General features: G+C 38.0%; 1 protein-coding gene across 1 annotated transcript in view; it reads left to right on the top strand.

Annotated features, from left to right (window-relative positions):
* xpo5 (exportin 5) overlaps positions 1-26,088 on the top strand; it is a 117,386-nt gene that overhangs the window by 36,257 nt on the left and 55,041 nt on the right. Inside the window, exons 15-25 of the mRNA XM_073835223.1 lie at positions 1,720-1,793; positions 1,896-2,051; positions 2,846-2,887; positions 2,964-3,053; positions 3,196-3,395; positions 3,514-3,613; positions 3,773-3,954; positions 4,136-4,236; positions 4,586-4,682; positions 4,802-4,938; positions 5,694-5,791. Coding sequence (XP_073691324.1) covers positions 1,720-1,793; positions 1,896-2,051; positions 2,846-2,887; positions 2,964-3,053; positions 3,196-3,395; positions 3,514-3,613; positions 3,773-3,954; positions 4,136-4,236; positions 4,586-4,682; positions 4,802-4,938; positions 5,694-5,791 — 1,277 coding nt within the window. The remainder of the gene's footprint in view (positions 1-1,719; positions 1,794-1,895; positions 2,052-2,845; positions 2,888-2,963; positions 3,054-3,195; positions 3,396-3,513; positions 3,614-3,772; positions 3,955-4,135; positions 4,237-4,585; positions 4,683-4,801; positions 4,939-5,693; positions 5,792-26,088) is intronic.

Here is a 26,088-nt window from a genome sequence, read left to right as displayed (position 1 = left end):
ATTACTTTAAAAAAAAAAATTGAAAGTGGGAGGACACAAACAGGATTTTGAAAAGCATGTCCCCACTGAAAATCACGTCCTTGCGTGAGCTGAACTCTGCCGCTGAATTTTCATTTAACGTGAATGTATGCTGCATTGTACAGAATACTGACATATTTTCTGCATTGAGCTTTTGAATGACCAGCACCTGCCTGGGTGCTGTGCGAATTCATCTATGGTTTTCTCTTCTCTTTCACACACCGATCCATCTCCCATTCTAAGTTACATCCTTTGGCTGTTTACTGTTTTATATTTATTTTTCTGCTGATGGCCCGCTCCCCCCCTGCAATACTCGTGTGCCCCCCACTTTGAGATCCACTGCTTTAAGCAAATGTATGTTTATTATTAGTGAAACCATACTCAACATAGATCAGGTGACTAGACATGTTTCAAAGGTCATAGATGTTTTTCAAATAACTTGTTCATGTCTATTTGACACATGAAAGAAAAAGAACATAGAAATACCAGGTTCCCATTACTTCTCTTTCTTTGCACTGAGCAGTTTACTTGCACAAGCCTGTTTACATTATTTGCAGGACAGGGCAGCTCACTTTTTCTGAACATGCAAAATGTACATACTGTAATTTGATACAGCCAAGTTCTCAACAAAAATGTTTCCATTGTTATATTTTAGTGTTTCTGTTATCAGACAACCAAAGTAATATAGTGATATAATATAGTAATATAGTAAAATAGTGACTAAAAAATCCTGAATTATGATCATGATTCAGTCACTAAAAAAATAATCATTTACTGGCATCTGAACATAAGTCACTATTCTCTGCATTATTATCGCTGTTTTTAACTTACTCTTTGAATGCTTTCACGATCCTTGGACTTTCCAGGAGTTTACCCGTTTAAAATTATGTGATCACAAAAACCTGCTTGTTTTAATTTTTTTAAGGTTATTTTCATTATAATGTGCTGATTCGAGAGCCCGCTCTCATGAAAATGTGTACCAGTAGCATGATTTTCTGTTTCTATTTGGTGTGCTATTAATATACTGAAATTAACTTTGGTGTGCATATGATATGCATGTGTTTGACGTGCATGTAACACGCAGTTTTCGCGTACATACTGGTATGTGGCTCTACGCATCAACCCTACACCCTAATTTGCTCTAACACATTATTAACGCATTAACTTTGACAGCCCTTATATATATAACATAATACATTTTAATACATTACATAATGTTTGACCAAAAATATTATGTTTTTCAGACATACAGCAGATCATTCTTAAACCTCAGAAAACGCCTGATACCAAATGTTATTTAACTCTCTGTATATTTATACATATGACTATGCAGGCATGTAATATTTTTATTTATGTAGAAATAAATGGTCCGAGGGTTAACATTTGTCCAAAGAATCACCTTAGAGCAGACAAAAAATGTGTTAATCACATTTCTTTTTGATTTGTGAGCTGTAAAAAGAGACCAAACATGACAAATAGTTACAATACAAGTTGTATTGCATAATATAATACATAATAATAATACATAACATAATAATCCTTAGTATCCTATATTAGTAAACTAGTTTTAAACGAAAAACCTTTTAAACTAAAAGTGTTTACCTCTTCAAAGAGACATGCAAAAGATAATAAACAATATTTGGTTGTAAATGACACATCTGTATTCATTTTTTTTCACGGACACTGCTCTGTCTCCGTCAGCGGTTCAGTGGGATGCCATGACTTTCTTCACTGAAAGTGTGTTCGGACAGCTCTTCAAAATCCTTGAAAAGGAGGTAAGACCAACCAGTTTCGCTCATGGTACAGTGGTGTGGGATTTAAATGGGTATCTTGTCATTGTCATTGTTTTTTTTTTTCCTGCTCTCCAATTGCTGTAGAAAATTCCCATAGATGAGGGCATGGAGCTGCTGCAGATGGTTGTAAACTATGAGACAAGAGATCCTCTCATTCTGTCCTGTGTTCTTACCATCATATCCACTCTCTTTCCCTTTGTTACACACCAAACTCACTTCCTGCCTCAAGTACTCTTTAAGGTAAGGTATATAATCTGCCGTATCAAAATGTGAAAAAAAATGTCCAGTCAAATTTACTGTTGCTCAGTGGACTTTTGCAGGACAAATTTTGTCATTCCAGTGGGAATACACTCCTTTTAGGAAATGTGTGTGAGGTCAAAAATTATTTATTTATTTTTTCCGATTTGCCCTGCTGACCAAGTGAAAGCAGCTTGATTAGAAAGTGACTTCTTTGTGAGAAGTTCTTCATACATCACTACACTATTGACAATTGGCCCCTTATTTGCCCAGTTTTGCTTATGTGCATGCACCTTTATAGAAGAATTTTGTTAAATAAAAGCAAATAGAAAATGCTAACATGGGAAATAGCAGTTCACGTGTACATGTATGCAGCTTTTTTTGTGCCAAAGCTCACAGCAAAGTGCATCTAAAACACTCATTTAGGGGTGTCGAATAAATAAATTTTAGGTTGAGGATTTTCTTTCTTTTTTTTTTTAAAACTGTGGTGCAGCTATACATGGCTTCTACAGTCTACTAGATCTTCTAGTTTAGTCAATCAGTATGATGTGAACATGTGATTTTAAACTTGGATTCTCTCCCTTTCTTCCCATAATTTTCTGTTCTCTGTCTCTGCTGTTATATTTATAAAAAAAAAAAACTCAAGCTTGTCTCATGCATTTGCATATTTTTTTTGTTGTTGTTTTTTGTAGTATTTATTTACTTATTAGTAGCCTGTTCTTTATTTAGTGCATTATAGACGTGCTAAAAAACTACCATCATTAAAATGTTTCATCAATGAAATTTTTCCCTTATAGATATTTCCTTCCATCACATTTGAATTGGTTGAAGAATGCAAGGTAAGGTGCCCATACGTATAACCTCATATCATTCTCTAATCAAACACTCTTATTGATGTTCAGTGCATGTTTTCAGGCACCCCGAACTCGAGCTGTTAAGAACGTTAGAAGACATGCCTGTTCTTCCATCATTAGGATATGTCGAGACTATTCCGATTTAATGCTGGTATGTTGAATCTTGCAGCTACAATACAGTTCTTTACAATGCAAAATGTGATATTTAAATTTAGTTATGATCCTAAAGAGACTATTTATATTAGCATTCCCTTCTGAGATGCTAATGATAGATTATTTTTCTTGCATTATAGCCGTGCTTTGACATGATGTATGAGCATGCAAAGAGGTTGTTCTCAGATGAGCTGCTGCTGACACAAATGGAAAAGTGTGCTCTTATGGAAGCCCTGATACTAATCAGCAATCAGTTTAAAGACTACAACAAGCAGAAAGCCTTTCTGAAGGAACTCATTGCGCCTGTTACTGCACAGTGGTTGTCAGAGGACATGAGAAGGTATGAATGGATACTGTTGCCCAGTAACAAAGTGATTGATATCTAGTTTATGAACATGCATCATTTCATACATCTGAGGCTGTCTGTTGTATTGACCTTTCTTTCATTTTGTTTTTAGTGTGTTATGGGATCCTGCTATGTTCTTGGCATATGTTGGTGCTGATCAGGTGATCAGTGACCCTGAAAAAGAGGATCAGATGGGTATCAACAGGTCACGGGTAGGTGTAACCACTTCTCAAATGAATACATGCAGTCTAATGTGTTGGCATAGCTGTTGGATTTTGTTGTAAATCTCATCAGTTTTTTTTTAGATATCGTATTTTGTTTCTCGACACCTAATGGGTATGTATATGATTGGCTTTTGTCTTTAATGGCAGATTAGTTTTTGTGTAAACACCATACTTGGGGTTGTAAAGCGTGCTCGTTGGCCTGCTAATACTGAGGAGGCAAAAGCAGGAGGCTTTGTGGTCAGCACAACCTCTGATGGGGCCCCCATCTACAGAAACCCTTGTGTGGAGCCCTTGCAGGCCTTGCTGCCCAACCTTTTTGCTCTTATCAGGTAAATTAGGTCATTTCCTACAAATGAATTTCCTTGAAGAGCAGATATTAGATATGGAATAGTATATGGTAAAAAAAACAAATGAATGGATAGTTTACAGGTGTATGTTGTGTTGTGCTATGGACTGTTTTCCACTATTGTAAGAATGTTTAAAATAGTTTGACATTTTTCATTCTTTTAGGACCCAAAATAGCTTGTTCTTGCCAGAGAACATCAACCGACTTAGCAAGACTTTTACTGGGGTCTATGATATTATGGATGTGGAGAAGAATTTTGCTCTAGGTAGGTTTTTTCATTAATACTGTCCTTTTATTAACACCACAATTTAGTTTTTGCTGTAGCTGGTTTGAGTCTCATTTATTTATATAGTGCTTAAAACAATATAGGTTGTCAAAGCATCTTCACAGAATTAGACAAGAAGATAAGTGTGATAATGTTGCAAATTTTATTAGTTTTGAAACAAATTCAATTTCAGCTTTAAGCAGCTCTTCAGAAGACAGATGTGTTATCTAGCTCAATTCAGTTCAGATTTTGTTCTCATCTGATAATGCCAGTGCAAGTAAATCAACATTGTCCTTTAAACCCCAAACTCTTGTTATCTTAAAGAAATGACTCCTGTTGTTTCCTACAGGAATTCCTCAACCTGTTTTAGATGCCTACGACACTTCAGCATACAGAAGCATTGTTGAACGCATGCAAGGCTTCTTCTCATCACTCTATGATAACTGGTTGGAGCAGTCAAGTTTAATATTTTTTATTTATTTTTTTATTAGAAAAACTCTTAAATTGTGTAAACTAATTTTCCTGATACCATTTACCCTTTTCTCTTATCTCATTTTTTTTAAAGTTACCATGTGCTTGGGAATGCAGGTCCCTGCATGCAACAAGACTTCTATGCAATAGAAGGCTTAGCAGAGCAGATTGTTGGTTCTGCATTCATCCATCTAGACAGTGTTCCAGATCACAGGCTCCGCTCCCTAGTTCATATCCTTTATATAATAATGTTTAAACTATTAGTTAAACATGTCTGTAACGTCTGTTGGTAACACTTTATAACAGCGGTTTCCAATCTAATGTCGCCAGGACTTGAATTGGGAAACGCTGTTTTATAATAAGGGTACCTGAACCTAATACCTTTATTATTACTTCAAAATTAGCTAATGAGTAGTGATGGCATGAACTAATCAAGAATAAATAAACAACTATCCTTAAAGTCTGTGTTCAGACCGATCGGTAAGAGCAGACCGCTCCTTTAATGTCATACACTGATCGTTCTGTGTAGCGCTGTTGTAAGTCGAGCACACCTAATAACTAGAGCACATTAGCATCAGTGGTTTGCCCGCTCAATCGCTTACTGCCATTACCGTTAGTTACTACAGCCTACAGTTTGCTAGCTAGCTATGCCTTCGTCACATAAATGCATATTACCTGGTTGCAGTAATTTACAAAACATGCTTATTTAAATTAAGATGCATTTTATTTTTGAATCATCAAATTATTGGATAGTAATTATTGGTTTATTTTTCTAAAAGTAACTGTCAAACATGTACTCACATGTAGTATGATAAAGTAAGTTTTAATTTTAGTACATGATTGTTTAGGTACCCATATTATAAAGCTTTATATTCACCTTGTATTATGTAAGTGACATCACTGTCATTCGATTTAGATTCTTGTGGTTGACTCTGAATTATGTGCTGTAAATTACAGTTTTTGTTATTTTCCTTAATGTCTTTCACGTCTGTTCATGAAGCAGCTGGTCATATCCTGTCCTCATAATTATTATGACAGCCTCATCTGTCCTTTGCTGGGTCCACTGTTTGCCTATCTGCTGCAGGTAAACTTAATATGATATCCAATATTTGAAAGTATGTTTTTTTTTTTTTTTTTTTTAATAGCTCGCTTTTTTTTTTAAATGCCTCCCTTAAATACTCATAGTCATATGTAATTGTGTTTTTAAATTGTTGTGGTGTTAGCCCAGTTATCTGTGTGTGTTCTAATACATTATAAAATTATATATATTAGTGCTGTCAATCATTTAAAAAAATAACAAATTAATCACACATTTTTTCTGAAATGAATCGCGATTAATCGTGATTAACCCCACCTCAATTAAATGAATGTGGAAACAACATAAAGTATATTTTTTTCATATTCATCTTTTTTATGACTGAAAGCTAGTATCACTGATACCAACTGATGTCTCTGATTATTTTCCTAATGTTTAACCATTGACTAGCAATTGAACATTACAGTATAATTCAGAGCTATCAATTTAACATTTATTAGACTTCAAAAATTTGAAATAAAGATAAAGCTTAAAACTACAGAATATTGATTGCCCCTTTTTAATTTTGTTCTTTGATTTAAAGCTACAGTCTGTAGGTTTTGCCTCTTTGTCACCATCTCTGTTTGAAAACCTGCAATTGCAGTTAATTGCGTAATTATTTTCCATGCATGGGTTGTGCTCCGGCACAGCTCCAGCGCGGATGAATCTAATGTTTTGAGGTATATGTGTAGCTGTCAGTCACTGCACCGGTGTGGATATTCACTGTACTTAGGAATCACAGATTCTAGCCTACGTCTTGGAATATATGGCCCAACTAAGAATTTTCACTGGATGTTGTCATCTAAAAGAGTAAGTAACAAGTCTAAAACTTCTGTTCTGACCAACTGAGGAAAAACACTACAATGGTGATTTAAATCTAACGATCGGTTAGCTCATCACATCAAACTAGCAAATTATTGTTACTGTTATACTTTGTTCTCACATTGTTTGTTAACAACATCAGCACTGCATAACTATGTGTATGTAGTGTGTATTAGCTAGGGGTGTGACAAGACCCTTATCCCACAAGACTGGGTTCACGAGAACAAGACAAGATTTTTAAACTTTTTTTTAAAGAAATCCTCAATGATGAAATATATATGGAAAAATAGTCTTTTATTTAACTGAAAAACACAAAATGCATGTGCATTTTGATATGAACTTGAAATTAAACTTCTCTTTGAATGAATTATATGCAGTAATAAACATGTAAACTAAAGCTGCATAATTCTAGATAAATAAATTGGAGATCACGATTCTCTCACGATTCTGAAGAAAAAAAAACAAGTCTAGAAGTCTAAACAAAATAACGTAATTTACTAGTGGTTCTGACAATGTTCATTGCTTAAGTCTTTTAAAAAATATATTTGAACAATTAAAAAAAAATGGAGTTGGTGTCTCAATTAATAAAGCCTTGTTTCACTATTGGAATCTCCTGCATGAACAATTCAGTGATATACTTTTTTAAACGTGCAGTTGTTTCCACCTCCTGGCGGAAGAGGATAAGACTTACAGTACATACAAGTGTTCAGATACTTTAGTTTTGATCGCTACTGTAGACAATAAGTGTTTATACCCAAGCTATAAACTTTTATCCTAGTACTTCTGTTATTTAAATTTATTTAACACAGAAATAATGATCATTATGTAGTTTCTCTTTCTGGGTCAGCAGCAGCACAAGATCTCTCGTGCCACGAGATCTCGTCACATCCCTAGTACAGTCTAATCTCTAATTGTCATAAAATTAGAATTTCATATGAAGAAATTATTTTAGCCCAAAAAGCAAATCATTCCTCCTTAGGACCAGTTCCCTTTAAAATACAAAACTTGTGTAATTCCATGTAAACTATCTGCAGTCAGACGCACATTTAAAACTGGTGTAATCTAATTTCAGTCACTTGGTTTTTCATAAACACACAAACCTTTTTGGAGTTCAATCCGCAAACAAAATAATAAATTTCATTATTCCAGCCGCTGTGAGAAAAGGCTATAAACTGGCACCTGCAGCGGCCTCACATGTAATATAGCTACTAGCCGGGATCCCTTCATTACAGCCTCAGATGGAGTTTGACATTATTTCAGCAAATTCATTGAGTTAAAGGTCACCTATTATGCCCCTTTTTACAATATAAGTATTGGGTGTCCCCAGAATGTGCGTGTGTGAAGTTTCCGCTTAAAATAGCCCTCAGATCATTTATTATATCATTTTAAAAAATGCCTATTTTAAGTGGAAGCAGAAACGGGCTGTTTTGGTGATGTTTTAGTTTTTATTATCATGTCTATTGTGCCAAAATCATGCGTTTTAAAGCCATATCAGTTTAAATGTCTGATATACCGTTTTATGGACACACACATCAGAAACATCCAAACAGAAAGCGCTGTCTCACGGCATGTGAATACTAAACTAAGTTGTCTTTCACACACAGCTTTGTTAAAAATCAAGCATAAGTTACAAAAACACAGTCGGTTATGTCTGTGAAGTTAAAGAGCTGGGAAAGAAATTGCATGTTTGCATGTAATATACAGTACCTGTAGTGCTGTTTGGGTCTACGATGTTACTATGACCCAAACTATAAAATAAAAGCAGAAAATCACTCACTGCTCTAGAGTAAACTAAGACAACATTTCCTAGTTAAATGCTGCTTCTAGCTTGCTCTAGCGTCAAGATAAACATGGCAGATGGTGTGCGGCTCACTCAGGGCGGGGTCTTAGCTAATGGGGATGTGTTCGTCAACAATCGTGGGTGGGGCTGGTAAAGTGTGATGTCACACTTTACGGATTCTGAGATTGGTAAACTCAAAAAAAAGAGATTGGGCCAATCTTGGGCCAACGCATCCTCACTCTTTGAAATAAATTGGGATGTGAGAGTTGTCTTTTGAGGCAAAGAGGTCGACCTCTGCCCTGCCAAAGACCTCCCAGATTCTCTGAACCAGGGGACGTTGCTCCGCGATAGTATGCCTGCTCCTGAATTCAATTTTTGGATGTGAAAGTAGGCGTAGGCTGCCATACCTCTTTTTTCTTTTTTTTTTTTTTGACTAGGAATTAACAGCTGTAGAGACCTGACTCGCTCTGAGCTTGGGAAACCGTTTCTATGGCTCATTCGCTAACAAATTCATCACCTCGGAGAGCAGGATGTGTGTGTTTTTGCTCTAAACCAAGGTCTATTATCCCCAAGACCCAGTTTGACACTCTGGAGACTGCATTAACAATTTAATAATTAATGATAAACTAGTGCTTTCTTTGTTTTCAGATTAAGAGATGAAGTCGGCCACACTGACTCGTCATCTCCGCAGTAGTGATGCGCTTTTATGCATGTTTCATGTGGATTACGCAGTCTGATAATATTTGTTTTCTATTTTGAATTGGTTCATCTAAAAGTACACATTTCACTCTATAAATACAATGGTGTGAAAAAGTGTTGGCCCCCTTCCTGATTTTTAAATTTTTTTTTTTTTTTTGCATGTTTGTCACAATGTTTCAGATCATCAAACAAATTTAAATATTAATCAAAGATAACACAAGTAAACACAACATGCAGTTTTTAAATGAAGTTTTTTTTTTATTATGAAGGGAAAACAAAATCCAAACCCACATGGCCCTATGTGAAGTGTTTGCCCCTTAAACTTAATAACTGGTTGGGCCACCCTTAGCAGCAACAACTGCAATCAAGCGTTTGTGATAACTTGCAATGAGTCTGTTACAGCACTGTGCAGGAATTTTGGCCCGCTCATCTTGGCAGAATTGTTGTAATTCAGCCACATTGGAGGGTTTTCGAGCATGAACGGCCTTTTTAAGGTCATGCCACAGCATCTCAATAGGATTCAGGTCAGGACTTTGACTAGGCCACTCCAGGTCTTCATTTTTATTTTTCTTCAGCCGTTCAGAGGTGGATTTGCTGGTGTGTTTTGGATCATTGTCCTGCTGCAGAACCCAAGTTCACTTCAGCTTGAGGTCACGAACAGATGGCCGGACATTGTCCTACAGGATTTTTTGGTAGACAGCAGAATTAATGTTTCCATTTATCACAGCAAGTCTTCCAGGTCCAGAAGTAGCAAAACAGCTCCAGACCATCACAATACCGCCACCATATTTTACTGTTGTAAAAAATCAGGAAGAGGGCCAACACTTTTTCACACCACTGTATATATAATATATATTTAAATGTTTATTTACACTCTTATGACGAACCACAGATACAATTATGAGCCTGTATGTGGCCAAGAGAGCAGGGATAGGCCAGGATTAAACAACTACAGTCAGAGGAGACAAATTGAGTTGTGGTGTGAGGAGAACAGGGCAGGTTTCTTGGTGAGAGATCAGTGTTAGCTAACGATATCTAAACAGGCAAAAGCAAGGTTAGCATTGGTCATCTATAAGTATTGATACTACTTACCAGTAACAGAAACTATTAATTGTTGATCAAGCGTGTCACACTCTTTAATATCCGACGCAAACGTTACATGATATAGCGGATTCTTAACACACACACAGAGAGAGAGAGAGAGAGAGAGAGAGAGATTAAAGGGATAGTTCACCCAAAAATGAAAATTTGATATTTGCTTACCCCCAGGGCATCGAAGATGTAGGTGACTTTGTTTCTTCAGCAGAACACAAACATAGATTTTTAACCAAAACCGGTGTACCTTACGGCAGAACGCTTACACATGTAACAAGCCGGATGAAAGGGCTGCACGATTAATCGCATGATGTTGTGAGGCGTTTAGTCAATGAAGCCGATACTTTGATTAGTAGTAAATCTTCATCACGTGCGTTCAGCTGGAGCAGCAATTAATACACAGGCATAAATCACTGACAAGCTACGCCTCAAAACATCGTGCGATTAATCGTGCAGTCCTACTGGATGATAAGCTTGTGCTCAGGAGAGAAGGACGTGGCTGTGTATCAAAGATAAAAAATTATATAAATACTGTTCAGTTTCTCACAAAAACCAATCGTTTCATGTCTTAGGACATCAATGTATCCTCACGAGCCGCAGGGTGTAATTTGGATTTGTCTGTCCATGTTTTGTTTTTTTTACTTTTAAAGGTCTGGTGCCCATCCACTGCCATAATATGGCTGGCAGACTGCACCGTTTTTAGTCAAAAATCTTCGTTTGTGTTCTGCTGAAGAAACAAAGTCACCTACATCTTGGATGCCCTGGGGGTAAGCAGATAAACATAAAATTTAAATTTTTGGGTGAACTATCCATTTTACACGTAGTTGTTTCCTAATATATTCTTACGTTGGAAATGCGACGCCATGGTCACAGCTGAGGAAAGTCAGTGCTGCAGGGAATTAGATACATACTGGGCCTTAGTGGAGAATGTAACCGCTACACTTGGTGTACTCTGTGTCTGACTCTGCACCCAGGCTTTGAGGCTTGCTGTCTGAACTCATAATAGGCTCTACAGATAGCCTTTATGCACTTCAGGCAGGAGCATGGACCTCTCCAAGCCAGCAAACATGAGTATGTTTAGATCTATAGTAAAATTAAGATTTAAATATCAAAACAATCTGAAAATTTGTTTCTCAATTACAAATTGCCTATATTTAGGTCACGACTACCTATAAAGTCACACTTTTTGACGCCATTGGTATAAGACAATCAATATTGGCAGCATACAGGCAAGTTGTCCGCTGGGCTGATGGTATTAATCAGGATGCCCTTACCTGCATGTGTTGTGTCAGCCATTAGTAGACAGTTTACAGAGGAAGGATGATTTTATAAAGATTTTGAATGGCCCCATTGTAGTGACAATCAATAAAAATAATCACAAATTGTCTTACTGTATTAAAACTTGTTTATGACATTTACATCACATATATATCACGCAGATCTGCATATATATATATATATATATATATATATATATATAAGGGGTGTGCAAAGCAGCCGGTATTTGTATATGTATTTGTTGAGGGGGGAAAAGTATTTGTATTTGAGTGAATTCAAAATAGGTGTAAAATCCTGTTGTTTTTTTTTTTTGTGCGTTACACTTATAATTTACGTTATAGCGTAAGTATTCTTTAATTATATCCATTATAATAATTATGTGTATGCAATATTGGTTGATGTTTTTGAACATGTAACAAGGAACGCCATTGAAAAAAAAATAGCATAACAGCCATTACCTCATCCATGGTTAAACCAACAACTAATAAAATACCATTGAACATTATGAACCCCACCACCACCCATCCTTGTTGGAGGATGCTGAACAGACAGAATAAAAACAAATAATACTTAAAAGAACTGTTCTTCTTCTTCTGAATGAATTTCTTTCCCATGGCGTCTGCCGTTGCTAAGCAACCATGACCTGATCTCTCAATGAAGACTCGGAAGCTTCAGCAAAGCATAAATGGATTTCCAGCATTAAAAATCGCTTGCAGTAGCTCTATTAAATTTCTTTTAAAAGTGTTATTCCTGTACAGGTATGATAAGCTGTTCCTCCAACTTGGCTGTTTTTCAATGTTATTAAGGGAAAGGGTGAAGCTGATTGGTTGATTCTGGTCACATGACCTGCGCTGCGCTTGTGGCATTCTGAAAAGTTGAGATGTATTTATCTAGATGCGGCGTGGACGCGTCTGGGAAAAAACGAGCGCGTAGCACCGTGTCCGCGTCGCTTCCATTATGAGCACGCATACCGCGCGTCTACATATGAAATAGTGCGTGTGCGTGTGCGTGTGCGTGTGCGTGTGCGTGTGCGTGTGCGTGTGCGTGTGCGTGTGTGTGTGTGTGTAAATGTACCAAACAAATACTACCAAAAGAAAAATATTTTCAGTTAGGATTTCATACTAATGTGTTAACATGTTAAATCATGAACGCTGTGCTAGGTGCATGCCAACAGCCTCATCTTGTTGATCCTCTGGAGGGAGCTCCATGCTTTTCCACTTCTTCCGCCTTCATCACATCTGCATCTCCATTGAAGCTGCAGTACAGTAACATAACAGCTGGCCTCCTCTGCTTCAGATCTTCACTCACTCTTGCAATGTCTCCCAAAGACTTATAAACACACCACATGAGAATAAATTACAAATTAGCTGTTCAAACAATGTCTCTAAGCTGTAACTAGACTTGGTTATAATATTAACCTTCTGGGGTCTGAGGGTGTTTTTGTTCACAAGACTTTTGATAATTGGATGGGGTAAGCTAGAATTTTTTTTCAACCAAATAATGTGAAAATCATCTCGTTCACTCGTTCAGAGAAAACATATTGATGTAAATTTTCTAAAACATGTTTTGTGATCGAAAGGGAATATGCGTAGGAGTGACAATGACCCGTGAATATTTAGCAATTCACACCTGAGATACAAAAAGCCCTCCCCTAATGGCCCATTATTGAGACTCTGACTATTATGTAAGGAACAAGGTAAGAAGATTCAAAGAATGGAGTTTTAGATTATTTGTAGTTTATTATGAAGTTGGGACAGTGCTCTCAGAGGAAAACAGTTTGAAGAGACTCGAGTAAATGTCAGCAAGATTCATCTGTTGAGCAGGTTTCAGATTACTAAAAAACAACAAAAACAAAACATCTGTGAGCATTTTAATATCAGGAGCCTCATACTATTTATTTATATATATTATGATTTTGTAGTCATAGACTCACGCATTTGTACTAACGTAAAAAGGACATTTTATATCTGAGAAACTAATAATAATTATCACGTTAAACATCCGTTCGAGAACACAGTATTACAAATACATGTGGTCTAAACATACACTCAGTGTAAACACTCATTACATCCATTGTTGTAAGATACATTGATAACTAAATAAATAATATGATCTTACAGTCATAAACATAAGCATGCTTTGTGTGTATTATACAATACAAAGAAACTAGGCTAAATTATAACTGTTAAGCGTAAATGTGAACACTATTACCTTTATATCACATTGTTCTTTATTGTATAGACTATGAAAAACATCCTGGTGTCGTGAGACATTTAGATGCAATGAAATGAATCGTACTTTATAATGTTTCACTTGCTGTAGTCAGTAATAATAGTTTGCAAAAAGTCCTAACTGGTAAAATGTGTACACGTTCTGTCACAGTAACAACTTACAAGTAGGCTAATAAAAAATATAAAAAAAACGTACTCATGTAAATATCTCCTCTGCTGGATCGGCCGTGTGTCACATAATGTTCATCTTCTGAAGTAAGTTTTATTCCTGACAGCGCGTCTCTTTCCAGAAAGGACAAAGTAGCCCAGATGAACTTGGAAGAAAAGTCCTCCTTTGTTTACTGTGATGTGGGTGTATACTTTTGGCTTGGCGCCCTCACGTGGACAATTATAATATGAAAAGCAAAAATAGCTTGTGGGTGTGATCTAATTAAATATAATGAAGCAGACCGGAGAGACTGGACATCATGTTGGTATCATACGAATTACTTCATCAGAGAATATTTGTTTTCAGTAAGAGTTACTTCATCTAAAATTAGAAATATCAAGCTTCTGATAGGTATATATCTTATGTGTGTGTGTCACATAATCACGTACGAGTATTAGTTAATTTAAAAGACGCGTTTCAAAAAGATGTGTGGAGACTGCTAAATGCGAACCCTGTTTATTTTCTTTGTTTTGCAAAAGCATAATGTTTTGCTGATATTGTGAGTGTACACAAATAAAAGTAGACCCTTTACGGATTTAAATAATGTATTAATCTTATACAGTGGTATGCCAAAGTTTGGGCACCCCTGCAAATTTGCATAATTTTCCTTTATTTGGTTGTCTGGATAAGAAATTTCTGTTAAATATATAATATAGGAGACAAACACAGTGATATTTGAGAAGTGAAATAAAGTTTATATGATTTATGGAAAGTGTGCAAGAATTATTTAAACAAAATTAGGCATGTGCATAAATTTAGGCACCCTTGTCATTTTATTGATTTCAATACCTTTAGCACTAATTATTAGAACTCTCAAAATTGGTTTGGTAACCTCAGTGACCCTTGACCTCCATACACAGGTGAATCTTATTAAAGTTGAGTTTCGCATGGATTCCACTCAATATCAGCAGATTCTGGAGAACAATGTCCAGAAACAGTGACAAAGTTAAAGTTGCGCCGGGGCTGGATCTTTCAACAAGACAACGACCCTAAACACTGGTCAAAATCTACTGAGGCATTCATGCAGAGGAACAAGTACAACGTTCTGGAATGGCCATCTCAGTCCCCAGACCTGAATATTATTGAAAATTTGTGGTGTGATTTAAAGCGGGCTGTCCATGCTCGGAAACCATCAAACCTGACTGAACTGGAGATGTTTTGTAAAGAAGAATGGTCCAAAATACCTTCTGCCAGAATCCAGACTCTAATTGGAAGCTACAGAAAGCGTTTAGAGGCTGTTATTTCTGCAAAAGGAGGATGCACAAAATATTGAGTTAATTTTTCTTTTGTGGTGCCTAAATTTATGCACATGCCTAATTTTGTTTAAATAATTCTTGCACTTTCCATAAATCATATAAACTTTATTTCACTTCTCAAATATCACTGTGTTTGTCTCCTATATGATATATTTAACTGAAATTTCTTATCCAGACAACCAATGATTTATAAAGGAAAATTATGAAAATTTACAGGGGTGCCCAAACTTTGGCATATCACTGTATGTACGATCAGAAATTACCGAGCATTTTGGGTTCTTTTTGCTCCTCTCTTTAAAACATGCAACTTGCGTCGCCGGCGTCTCCTTCAACCCCAGGAGGTTAACAAACTGAGATTAATTTACCACCTTTTAACCTGCAATATGCACTTTAAGTGTCCCATACTACGCAAGCCAGAGGCGACAGCTGCAAGGACAGTGACAGTCGGGGGTCCAGTTTGTTCCAGGCTGCAGCAAAGTCAGATTGTGCAGAGGACTCATCTGGTTCCCGTGGTCTTGTGCCGATGGCCATCTAGGTGACGAGGTCTTCGCTGGGGATCTGTCTCTGGGGCTCATCTAGTTGACGTGGTCTCCGCCGACATTCAGGGCTGTAGAGGTTGTCTCTGGTTTGGATGCGGACTTGATCCGGGTGTGTGCAGTGACCATCTGATCTGGATACAGACTGGATCTGGGTGGCTATGGCGGCCTCGAAATAAGAATGAAGCAGACTAATATTAGCATAGATGCTATTATTACAAAGTAACAAGTACATCAGGTGTTATGGGAAGTGTTCCTGGTTCCGGTTGACCTAATTAATTATAAAAGTGTGCTAGGTGTGAGCCAGGTTAAAGAGATGGGTCTTTAATCTAGATTTAAACTGACAAGAGTGTGTTTGCCTCCCGAACAATGTTAGGTAGATTGTTCCAGAGTTTGAGTGTTAAATAAGAAAAGGATATGTCATCTGCAGTTGGTTTTAATATTCTAGGTATTATCAAACTGCCAGAGTTTTGAGAACGCAGCGGACGTGATTGACTATAAGGTGATAAGAGCTCGCTCAAGTACTAAGCTGCTAAACCATTCCATTGAGGATGTCCCCTGCATGCTAATGACAGCCGCAGCCAGTGCGTTTCCTGCTTGGGAAAATCCCATGCAGAAACCATGCTCATTGAGACTAAATAAATATGTCACTTAGCACTGCAGTATTCGTATGATTTATTTATTTATTCTGTTTATTGTCTTAAAGTTTCATTAGTACATTCTGCATTTTATTCAGCTTAGATACAGTGATAGATGGATGCCTTTGTCCATATTAGGGATATTCAGGCATGTCATAAGTTTTATGCGGGAGGTTACTTCTGTTTCAGTGCGAAAACTTGACGGTGTGGCCGAGATCCATTGAAAAGCTACAAAAAAGTAAAACTACTTCAGCATTACTGGCAACGGGTACTAAGGAGGGATCGGACATTGGCTGCTCAATAATGTGTGAGAGCGTGAACACAATCCTGTGGCAGGCGGTAAATAAAAAAGCATTGAATCGCTATAGAAATCACAATGTATTCGATTCCTAGCATTTTAAATCGATTACTGTCTGAAATCAATGATTCAAAAATCCATGTTTCAAGATCAATGCATATGCATCATTAGGATTTGTAATCGATCGAGAAAACGAGTGAATCGTTTGTAAGGGAAACCGGTCAATTTAGCTCAAATGGAATTTATTGTGATTTTATAGTTAATTAGAACAATCACTGTACTACCAGCGATTCATTGAGCGAGCCATATAACGTCAACTCTGCAATGGATATTAATATCCAAATTTTAGTGAACCACTATTTATTAGCAAGGTGACAAGGTCAGCAGTTTAAGACATTAACTTGAAAACGCAAGATAATTCTCTTTCAATAAAAATAAGACTTTATTGGATAAATCTAAGACATATAATCTAATCTAGTCTAACACATAAACACAGGTTGCAGAAAGTGAGAAAAGAATGAGTTTAGAAGAGTAAAAATATTAAAACCCAAGTTTATAGCAATATATGCAATTGCTTAGACCTGAATAACCATTAATCATCTAATTAACCCTCGCAGAAAGGGGTTTCCCCAAGGGTGCTGATTGTTTGGAAGTTCAGTAATCATTGGAAGTGTTGATTGAAGATGCAGAGTTGTGGGCTGGTTGAAGTTTAGTCCACGTCTAGAACACGGCTTGCGGCAAAATTTAACTCGAAACACTAAACTCAGAAAGAAAAAAGAAAAATAATGATCTCCTCATGTTTTCCTTCGAGGAGCAGCTGGCATGCAAGCCAGGAAGCCTAAAAGAGCACTTGACAAACGCAAAAGCAGCGGCAAACAAGCATGGCTAAGAAAGAGATTTTGATAGTGTCTTGAGTTTTTAAACTCTGCTGTTGGACACATCCCAAATGGTGTCTTGACCAATTAGACCTTGTCTTAGGTCAGAGTGTTATGTTTCTCCTCCTAATACATAAATCAACACGTTATCATATCAGTCTCATGGTTCGAATTTTCCCGCTCTTGCACAGTATAATTTGGACATGATTTCTATAGCAAGAATATAATACATTTTTACAAAGGTTTAAATGATAGAAACATTTCAAGAAAGTAATTTCAAGCTTAGGCATACCAAACACAAATACAAACCCTCAAGCTATTCAAATGTTATTAGAAGGACATGCACAATGAGTGAGTACACCCCTCACATTTCAGCAACAATTTTAGTATATCTTCTCAAGGGACAATACTATGAAAATTAAACTTGGATATATTTTAGAGTAGTCAATGTGCAGCTTTTATAGCAGTATAGATTTACTGTCCAATGGAACAGGCCTTGCAAGGGTCAATCAATGAAGTTGATCACTCGTTCTGTGTGTCAGGTGCAGAACCTGGCTTCAAAAAACAGATGCATGTCTGCTGCCAGCATTGCTTTAAAGGTTGCAAAAGTATAAGGTCAGCTTGTCAGTGCTCAGACCATATGCAACATTGCAACATGTCGGTTTGCATAGGTGTTGTCCTAGAAGGAAGCCTCATCTGAAGCTGGCTCACAAGAAAGCCTGCTAACAGTTTGCTGAAGACAACCTGTCCAAGAGCATGAATTACTGGAACCATGTCCTGTGGTCTGATGAGACTATAAGATAAACTTGTTTGGCTCAGATGATGTCCAGCATATGTGGTGATGCCCTGGTGAGGAGTACCAAGTACCAAATTGTGTCTGGCCTACCGCCAAGCATGGTGGTGGTAGCATCATGGTCTGGGTCTACATGAGTGCTGCTGGTTCTGGGGAGCTGCAGTTCATTGAGGGAAACATGGATTCCATTATGTACTGTACATTCTAAAGCAGAACATGATGCCTTCCTTCCAGAAACTAGGCCGAACTGCAGTTTTCTAACATGATAATGATCCCAAATACACCACCAAGATGACAACTGCCTTGCTGAGGAAGCTGAAGGTGAAGGTGATGGGGTGGCCAAGTATGGCTGTGTCCAAATTCAGGGTCTACATCCTTTGGATGACTCATTTGAAGGATGTTACGTCACAGCGCCGCGAAGAAGGCTGTCCAAATTCGTAGGATCCTTCAAATGCGGCCCACAAATACGTCCTCCTTTTCCCCGAATTGGAAGGATGGGTCTGGTGGATCCTTTCCCGTCCTACCTATCCCATAATTCCTTTCGGCAGAGCGCTTCCGGAATTTTCAAATTAAAGCGGACGAAGCGAGCGGTAGTAATGATGTAAGTTTAAAAAAAATACTTTTTTTACAGCGGTTGTCTAGTTAGGCCTTTGGTTTTAGCGTTAAGCCTATTTATTTTTTTACATTTGTGTGTTTATATGTTAAAAAAAAAACATCTCTTTCGTAAACTAGCTTCTTTCTTACTGCCTGTGTGAATATCCCCTTACACACAGCTAATTTCTTGTTAGTGATTGAAGCTGTTTTTAACGCTTTTAGGGACGAAAGAGCAGTTCTTTTGTTTTGTGCAGTACAGATAACCTTACTTCTTGCTTAGCGCTGTCACGGTTGCTAGGCGACCGAATATGAGCAACGGGTAGGGGAGGGAACTGAAAGAAGGGTAGGCTGTCCAAATTCACAGACACCTACTTCCAGGTTTTGCTGTCTTCGGAGGACCCCTCCTCCTCCAACCAGGTAGGAAGGATCCTAAGGAGGATGCAGACCCTGAATTTGGACACAGCCTATGTCTCTAGACCTGAACCCCATTAAGCACCTGTGGGACATCCTCAAGCTTAAGGTGGAGAAGCAACTGTGTCTAACGTCCAGCAGTTCCGTGAGGAGTGGAAGAGGATCCCAGCAACAACCTGTGCAGCTCTGGTCAACACAATGTAATGACACTTTGGACAAGTTCACTTGGGGTGTACTCACTTTTGTTGCCAGCTATTTTAACAATAATGGCTGTATGTTGAGTAATTTTCATGGGACAATAAATCTATACTGCTATACAAGCTGCATATGGACTATTCTAAAATATATCCAAGTTTCATTTCTATAGTATTGTCCCTTGAGAAGATATACTAAAATGGTTGCTGAAATGTGAGGGGTGTACTCCCTTTTTGTGACATACTGTATATTTATGTATGTAAAGGCAGTTTCTGTGCCGTTCTGTGAGGAACAAAAGGTCTAGAAGAAGCCTGGTCCAGAGTGGGGGGACACCACCCAACAAAGTCTCTACTAGTGATTTTCCTCATGCGATGGTCATGATGTGCTGAGTCTTTGACTATTAATCTTGGTTACTTGCCCCAAAATTGACAATCTGCTTCCTGCTGCAACTGCAACCTGCTTGAAATAGTCAATAAGTGTTATTTTGTTGCAAGTTGTTCAAAGCTGTTAAGTAGTTGGTTGGTTAGGCTTACTTCAGGCTGGCTGGCACTAGGACCTGATTTACAATCAAGCCTGTTGTCTTGGGCCTCTTTGTGGAATTCAGCTCCTCATGTTTAAACAGTTCTGATTGATTCTTAAATTGTTTGATTTGCCTTGATATGCTACACGTCACACCCCTAGTTGGAAGGCAAAGGCAGCCCATCCATTTAAGCCGTGTAGGACTACTTCAGCTCTTGCTGGACATGCCTACTCCTTGGCTGGACAGGCGGCATCGCTGCTCCATTCCATGGCAGTCCTTCAGGTCTTTCAAGCCAAACCCCTCTCCTGCACAGATGAGTCTGGCCTGGACCCTGCAACGCTCAGGGAGTTGAGAAGCGTGACAGACCAGACTTTGCACCTAGGCAATTGGGAAAATCAATTGGAATTGGAAATCAAGGACGCGGACAAGGTCTCTTTCCTTGACCCCCCACCGGCCTCTTCAGACCAGTGGTTGAGGGTTTCGTGGAGTGCTTCATAGAGGCGCAGAAGTCATCCCAGGTCATACGATACTTCCTGCCGAAGCGCTGCAGCTGCCTGTAGTTGCCCTAAGTCTCCAGCTCAGAGCGAGACAGGCTTCTACAGCGGCTACCTCCTCGTCCTGTGTTGTGGCTGGCTGGGCCTTGCTGACCACATTTGTTAGGCTTTACAACCCGGGGGTCCCTCCCTTGCAGGCTAGGGACCTTTCTCCTTACATGGACACACATATGCTTTATGCAGGACTAGCTCTGAGCAAGAGTTTTGGTCATAGCACCCTCAAACTTGCCAGGTACGAGTGAAGTATCGATACAGGAATGAGTGTTGCGTTGTTAGCCATGCTATGTAGCTTCATGAGTCGTTGCTTCAGTCAAAGTAACCTGAGGACCCTGTGGTGAAACGCCCTCACCGCTGCAAAGCCATTGCCTTGTTTTTAGTTACTGCACGAACCAATGGCTGTGCAGTTACACTGCGTTATAAAAAAAAGGGTTCAGTTAAGCAGATTTTTTTTTTTCCATACTGTCTTGGCAGAAGTACGTTCCTGGTTACGTTAATAACTAAGTATGTTTATTTCAAAGGTCCTTACACCCTGCAACAGCAGCTAAAACTGACAAAGACGTTGATCAAGCCAATAAATATAACAAGTAATATAAAAATCCCAAACTATTTCCAATTTTTTTCCATGAAATTCCATTTTATCATTGACAAAGTACATCAGTACAGACACGCACTCAAATACACATGAGAAATACATGTGCTCAACAACTTAGCGCTGCCTATAGTTATCTGCTGTTGGAAGTATGCTAGAACTCCTCAAACATTAAATTAAAAATAATTGCAAAATACACTTTCTTTTCACTTTATTTGTGACTCTTAAAATTCAACTCAGAAATAATTTTTCAAACATGATGTCATAGCAACATATCTTCTGTTTCCTTTTTTGTACATATGTCCTATGAAGGTCAAATCAATTGATTCTACTGTAGATTGAGGACACTCCATAATAAACCCATAAAGTAAAATCTGAATAACAGCAAATATGTTTACTTAATAATATTGGTTAAACAAACATCTGGCACATTTGGCGTCCTGGCCAAATTTGCCCATTGGCCTCTGACCATCATGGCCCCCTAATCATCCCCATATCTGCTGGTTGGCTTCATCACTCTGTATCTTCTCCACCAATAAACTGGTGCGTGGTGGGCGTTCTAGTGCACTATGGCTGCCGTCACGTTTTCTGTGGTCGAGTGAGCAGTCCGGTGGCAGTGACTTCCACCAGTTGTGCTGGTAACAATGCGGTGGGGAAAGGAGCAGGAATTGATTTCAACAGCCTTGAACACAAAGTACTATAAGATGCTGATCTCCTGGAGCACCGAAGGGTCCTAACATCTAGAACATGCATAAGAGGCCCTGAAATAGGTGCAGAAGGTTCTTAATCTGGAACATGCAGATGAAAGTACCTTGAAGTGAAGGTTTGCTTGCTAGTTGCAAATGACAGAACATGGCCGGATCTGCTGCTGCCTCAAAAGCTGGAGACTCAGAGTGTTATCTGTTGACATCTCTCCCTCCTGGGCCAGAGGCTCAGATCCTGAATGTATCTGTGATCCTTCATAGGCTGGAGACTGTTGCTGCCTTCTCTTTAATGGGATGAGGGTTCAGAACTGGGTTGTCTCTGTTGCTGTCTCACCTTTTAGGACTGAGTCTCAGAACAAGGAGTATCTGTTGAAAGGGTACATTTATCCCTTTCTGACAAGGAGATTACAGTTAGGCACTTTCCATTTTAGTGCTGTGATTGGCTGCTGACATAATAGGGGGCACATACTGTGTGGCCCACCAGTCTTTCTCCTGTGGAGCTAATTTGCATAAATCACACAGAGGTATTTAAAGTGTCTTTTAAAATTTAGCATTTCTCACTTTCCAAACTAAAATATTACAAACAAATAGAGACCAAACATTATAGAAAACGATTGAACTGCCATGGATACATTCACTTGTCTGTTAACAGTTGAGTTTGTGAAAGATGTTGCACTACACATAGCTGTCACTGAGAATACTTATTTCTCTGAACAAGTATAAAATGGGTGTGTTGTAGTTTGCATCAGTATAGTTATGAATGGATTTGGATGGATCTTTGTGATCTCACATTTTTTGTTTTACCCACTGCTGCTGCATCTTGAGGTCCTAAGAATTTTTATGGTGGTCACAGGGCAAAACATTAGGAATCAGTCCTTAGATGGGTGAAATTGCTGTTGTCCTAGAATCTTTATCTGATGGTGTTGGGCAGTTTGCTTATGTTAGTCCACCAAGATCCATTCAAAATGTAGCAAACCTTTGTCCATTATTGTGGTCAGAGAGGGGCCCTGCCATAAACTGGGCTCTGGAACATGCTGTTTACTACTAATGAATAACTCAAGAACTCTCATATTAAGACCTGCTGCCACCTTCTAGTCAATTTTGTTTCATATTTAAAAGTTTAATTTATTATTATTATTATTTTTTTTTAAGATTTCATACTTAAATATTCAGTTTTTCTGCAGTTGCAGTGTAAATGATATTATATCACAACTTTCTGTGCCACCTCTGCAGTGCAAAGATGTTTAACAGCCATATAGAATCTTAGTATTCTAATAAAATTAGTTTTAAAGGTTACACTTTATTAAAGGTTATAATAACTACACACTATGAACTATTAATTAAGCATCAGTAAATAGTCAATTCATCATTTATAAATCATTATCTCTACATTAGTAGACCGTATTAAGCAGTTTATAAATGCAGCTCTAAATGCTTTGTTCTTGATTTTTAAACATCTATAATGTGTTCAACTTAGGGATGGGAAGATTCCCCGATTCACTCGGTGCATCGGTTTAAAAAGTTAACGATGCGATGCATCGGTTTAAAAAGTGCGCATAGGATGGCGATGCATCGCGATGCATCGTTTCTAACATATCTGCATCGGTAAATCCCGATTTATTTCTTTATAATTATTAGTAGACATACAATACTTTTATTTAGAAAGTGGAAAATATTGTTAGATTGTTTTCTCCCCTCTGAACTGTTTCTCAAGCACGTCTCCCTTCACTGCTGCGTGAATGACGTAGCCTATCACAACACAGAGACCGGGGCGTGTCCAGAATGTCACATAGAGCAGGGATTCTCAACCGGTGGCCCGCGAGATGGCTTAAAATTAATTTAAATTTTATCCTAAAATGGTCAAAGCACGGCCTCTTTCGTGTTCTGTGATTGATTGCTTTGGACTCGGCGCAACAAGCCTCATCGCACTGTTAAACACAGACTGAACGGCGGCTCAAAACTTTCAACCGCGGCACGCAAACATCATCAGAGACCTGCAAGGGACTGATTTTTTAGTCCCGCTCCTGCCCGCTCCTGCAGAAATGTATGTTTTTTTTTTTGTCCCACTCCCACCAGCAAAAGCCCACATAAAAGTAACCTATACCCCCGCGGAAAAACGGGTCTCTACTTCATCTCTTGACTGCATGAAAGAAACCCTCGCACTAATGTAAAAGTAAAGACGATCAGAGTAATAGTAACAATGACACTCTTGCATATCGGAGTCTAGGCACGCATAAGTCCGCTGTTGATTCATGAACTAGTCATGCTTTCGGAGCTCTGATCCATAGTATTTTTGTGTGAAATTTCAAAATATTTGCATAGTTGTCAAAATGAATGTCTTGTGAGTGTTTTATAATGGATGCTCACCCATAGAGATGGATCTTGTAAGGGCCAGTTGTGTTTATGCACATATGAGCACCAGCATCAACAGATATAGTATGTATTTGCTGTATTTATCATTTGTATGTTCATTTTATAATGGATACAAACAGTAGATATTCGGTCAGTCCAGTTCAAATTGACAGGTTTAGTGAGTGGTATTTTGGCATCTCCCTGTTCTGTTTGGCAGGTTCACTTACTTTAGAAAAAGTACTCTGTAGTTGTTTAGAATGTCTGAATTAAAGAATTCAGGAGCTTTAAATCTGTCATACACACACACACACACATATATATAGATACACACATATATACATAATCAAAAAGTCTTGGTTTTACTTGGTTAATAAATAATCCAAACTCATTCAATGGCACCGCATCCTCTTTCTCATCATCACATAAACTTGATCTAATTAGTTAGTGCTGAATTATTGCATCGTATCGTGATATGGGTGTGAATCGTATCGTATTGCATCGCAATATGTCACAAATGTATCGTTAATATATCGGATCGGATACTTTGTTTCGAGATACGTATCGGATTGGCATTATACCTTAGATGCCCAACCCTAGTTCAACTGTATTTTCATAAACGTTATTAATGATCAATTTATCATTTCTAAATGAAGTGTTACATTATTTACAAATCAGTTATTTAGTTGTCATCAGTGGTTCATAAGATCATTTAGAAAGTGTAAGTAAATGTTTAATGAGCTATTTAAATGTACATTTATACATATTATTTATAAATACAGTAATAGTGTTAATAAATGCTTTATTACTACTGTAATGAATTATTGGGGCAGCCGTGGCCGGGGCAGCCGTGGCCTAATGGTTAGAGAGTTGGACTTGTAACCCAAAGGTTGCAGGTTCGAGTCTCAGGTCCGGCAGGGATTAATAATAATAATAATACATTTTATTTGATGGCGCCTTTCAAAACACCCAAGGTCACCTCACAAGCAAATAAAAATACAAATAAATAAAGATACAAATCACTACATAAAACAAAAACACACAGTAAACAGTCCGCATATAGAAATGAGGTGCATTAAGGACTCAATAAAATATATTATAAAAAAGCCTGTATAAAAAGATGTGTCTTAAGACGTTTTTTAAAAGTCGACAGACAATCACTGTTGCGAACATCAATGGGAAGGGAATTCCATAAGCGGGGGGCAGCATAGCTAAAGGATCTAGCACCCATAGTAGCTAGTCGAATCCGAGGTACCACAAGAGAAATTGAAGATGAAGATCTGAGAGCATGTGAAGGGGTGTACACATGCAGAAGTTGAGTAAGGTATTGAGGTGCAAGATTATGAAGTGCCTTATAAGTAAGTAGCAGAATCTTGAATTCAATTCGATACTTTACTGGGAGCCAGTGCAATTGCTGTAGAACTGGAGAAATGTGCTGAAAGGAAGGTGTTCTAGAGATAACACGAGCTGCAGAATTCTGAACCAACTGAAGCTTATGTAGCAGTTTAGAGGGAACACCAGTGAGAAGGGCATTACAATAGTCTATACGTGAGGTGACTAGTGCATGAATAAGGACTGCTGTATTATTCATTGAGAGAAAAGGACGAAGACGACTAATGTTACGCAGATGGTAATATGCAGTCCGCGTGATATTATTAATGTGAGTTTCAAAGGATAGTGTGCTGTCCATGATAACACCCAAATTCTTAACCTGCGAGGAGGGACAAATTGCATTATTGTCAATGTACAGAGAAAAACTGTTAAATTTAGACAGAACTGATCTACTGCCGACAAGTAGGGCCTCAGTTTTGTTGCCATTTAGCATCAGAAAGTTAGCTGATAGCCAATCTTTAATTTCAGCTAAACAGCTGGACAAAGATG

Source organism: Garra rufa, chromosome 2 (assembly GCF_049309525.1).
Source record: "Garra rufa chromosome 2, GarRuf1.0, whole genome shotgun sequence".
Classification (NCBI taxonomy): Eukaryota; Metazoa; Chordata; class Actinopteri; order Cypriniformes; family Cyprinidae; genus Garra; species Garra rufa.
Note: the sequence above shows the minus strand (reverse complement) of the source record. Positions and strands in the feature narration are given on the sequence as shown.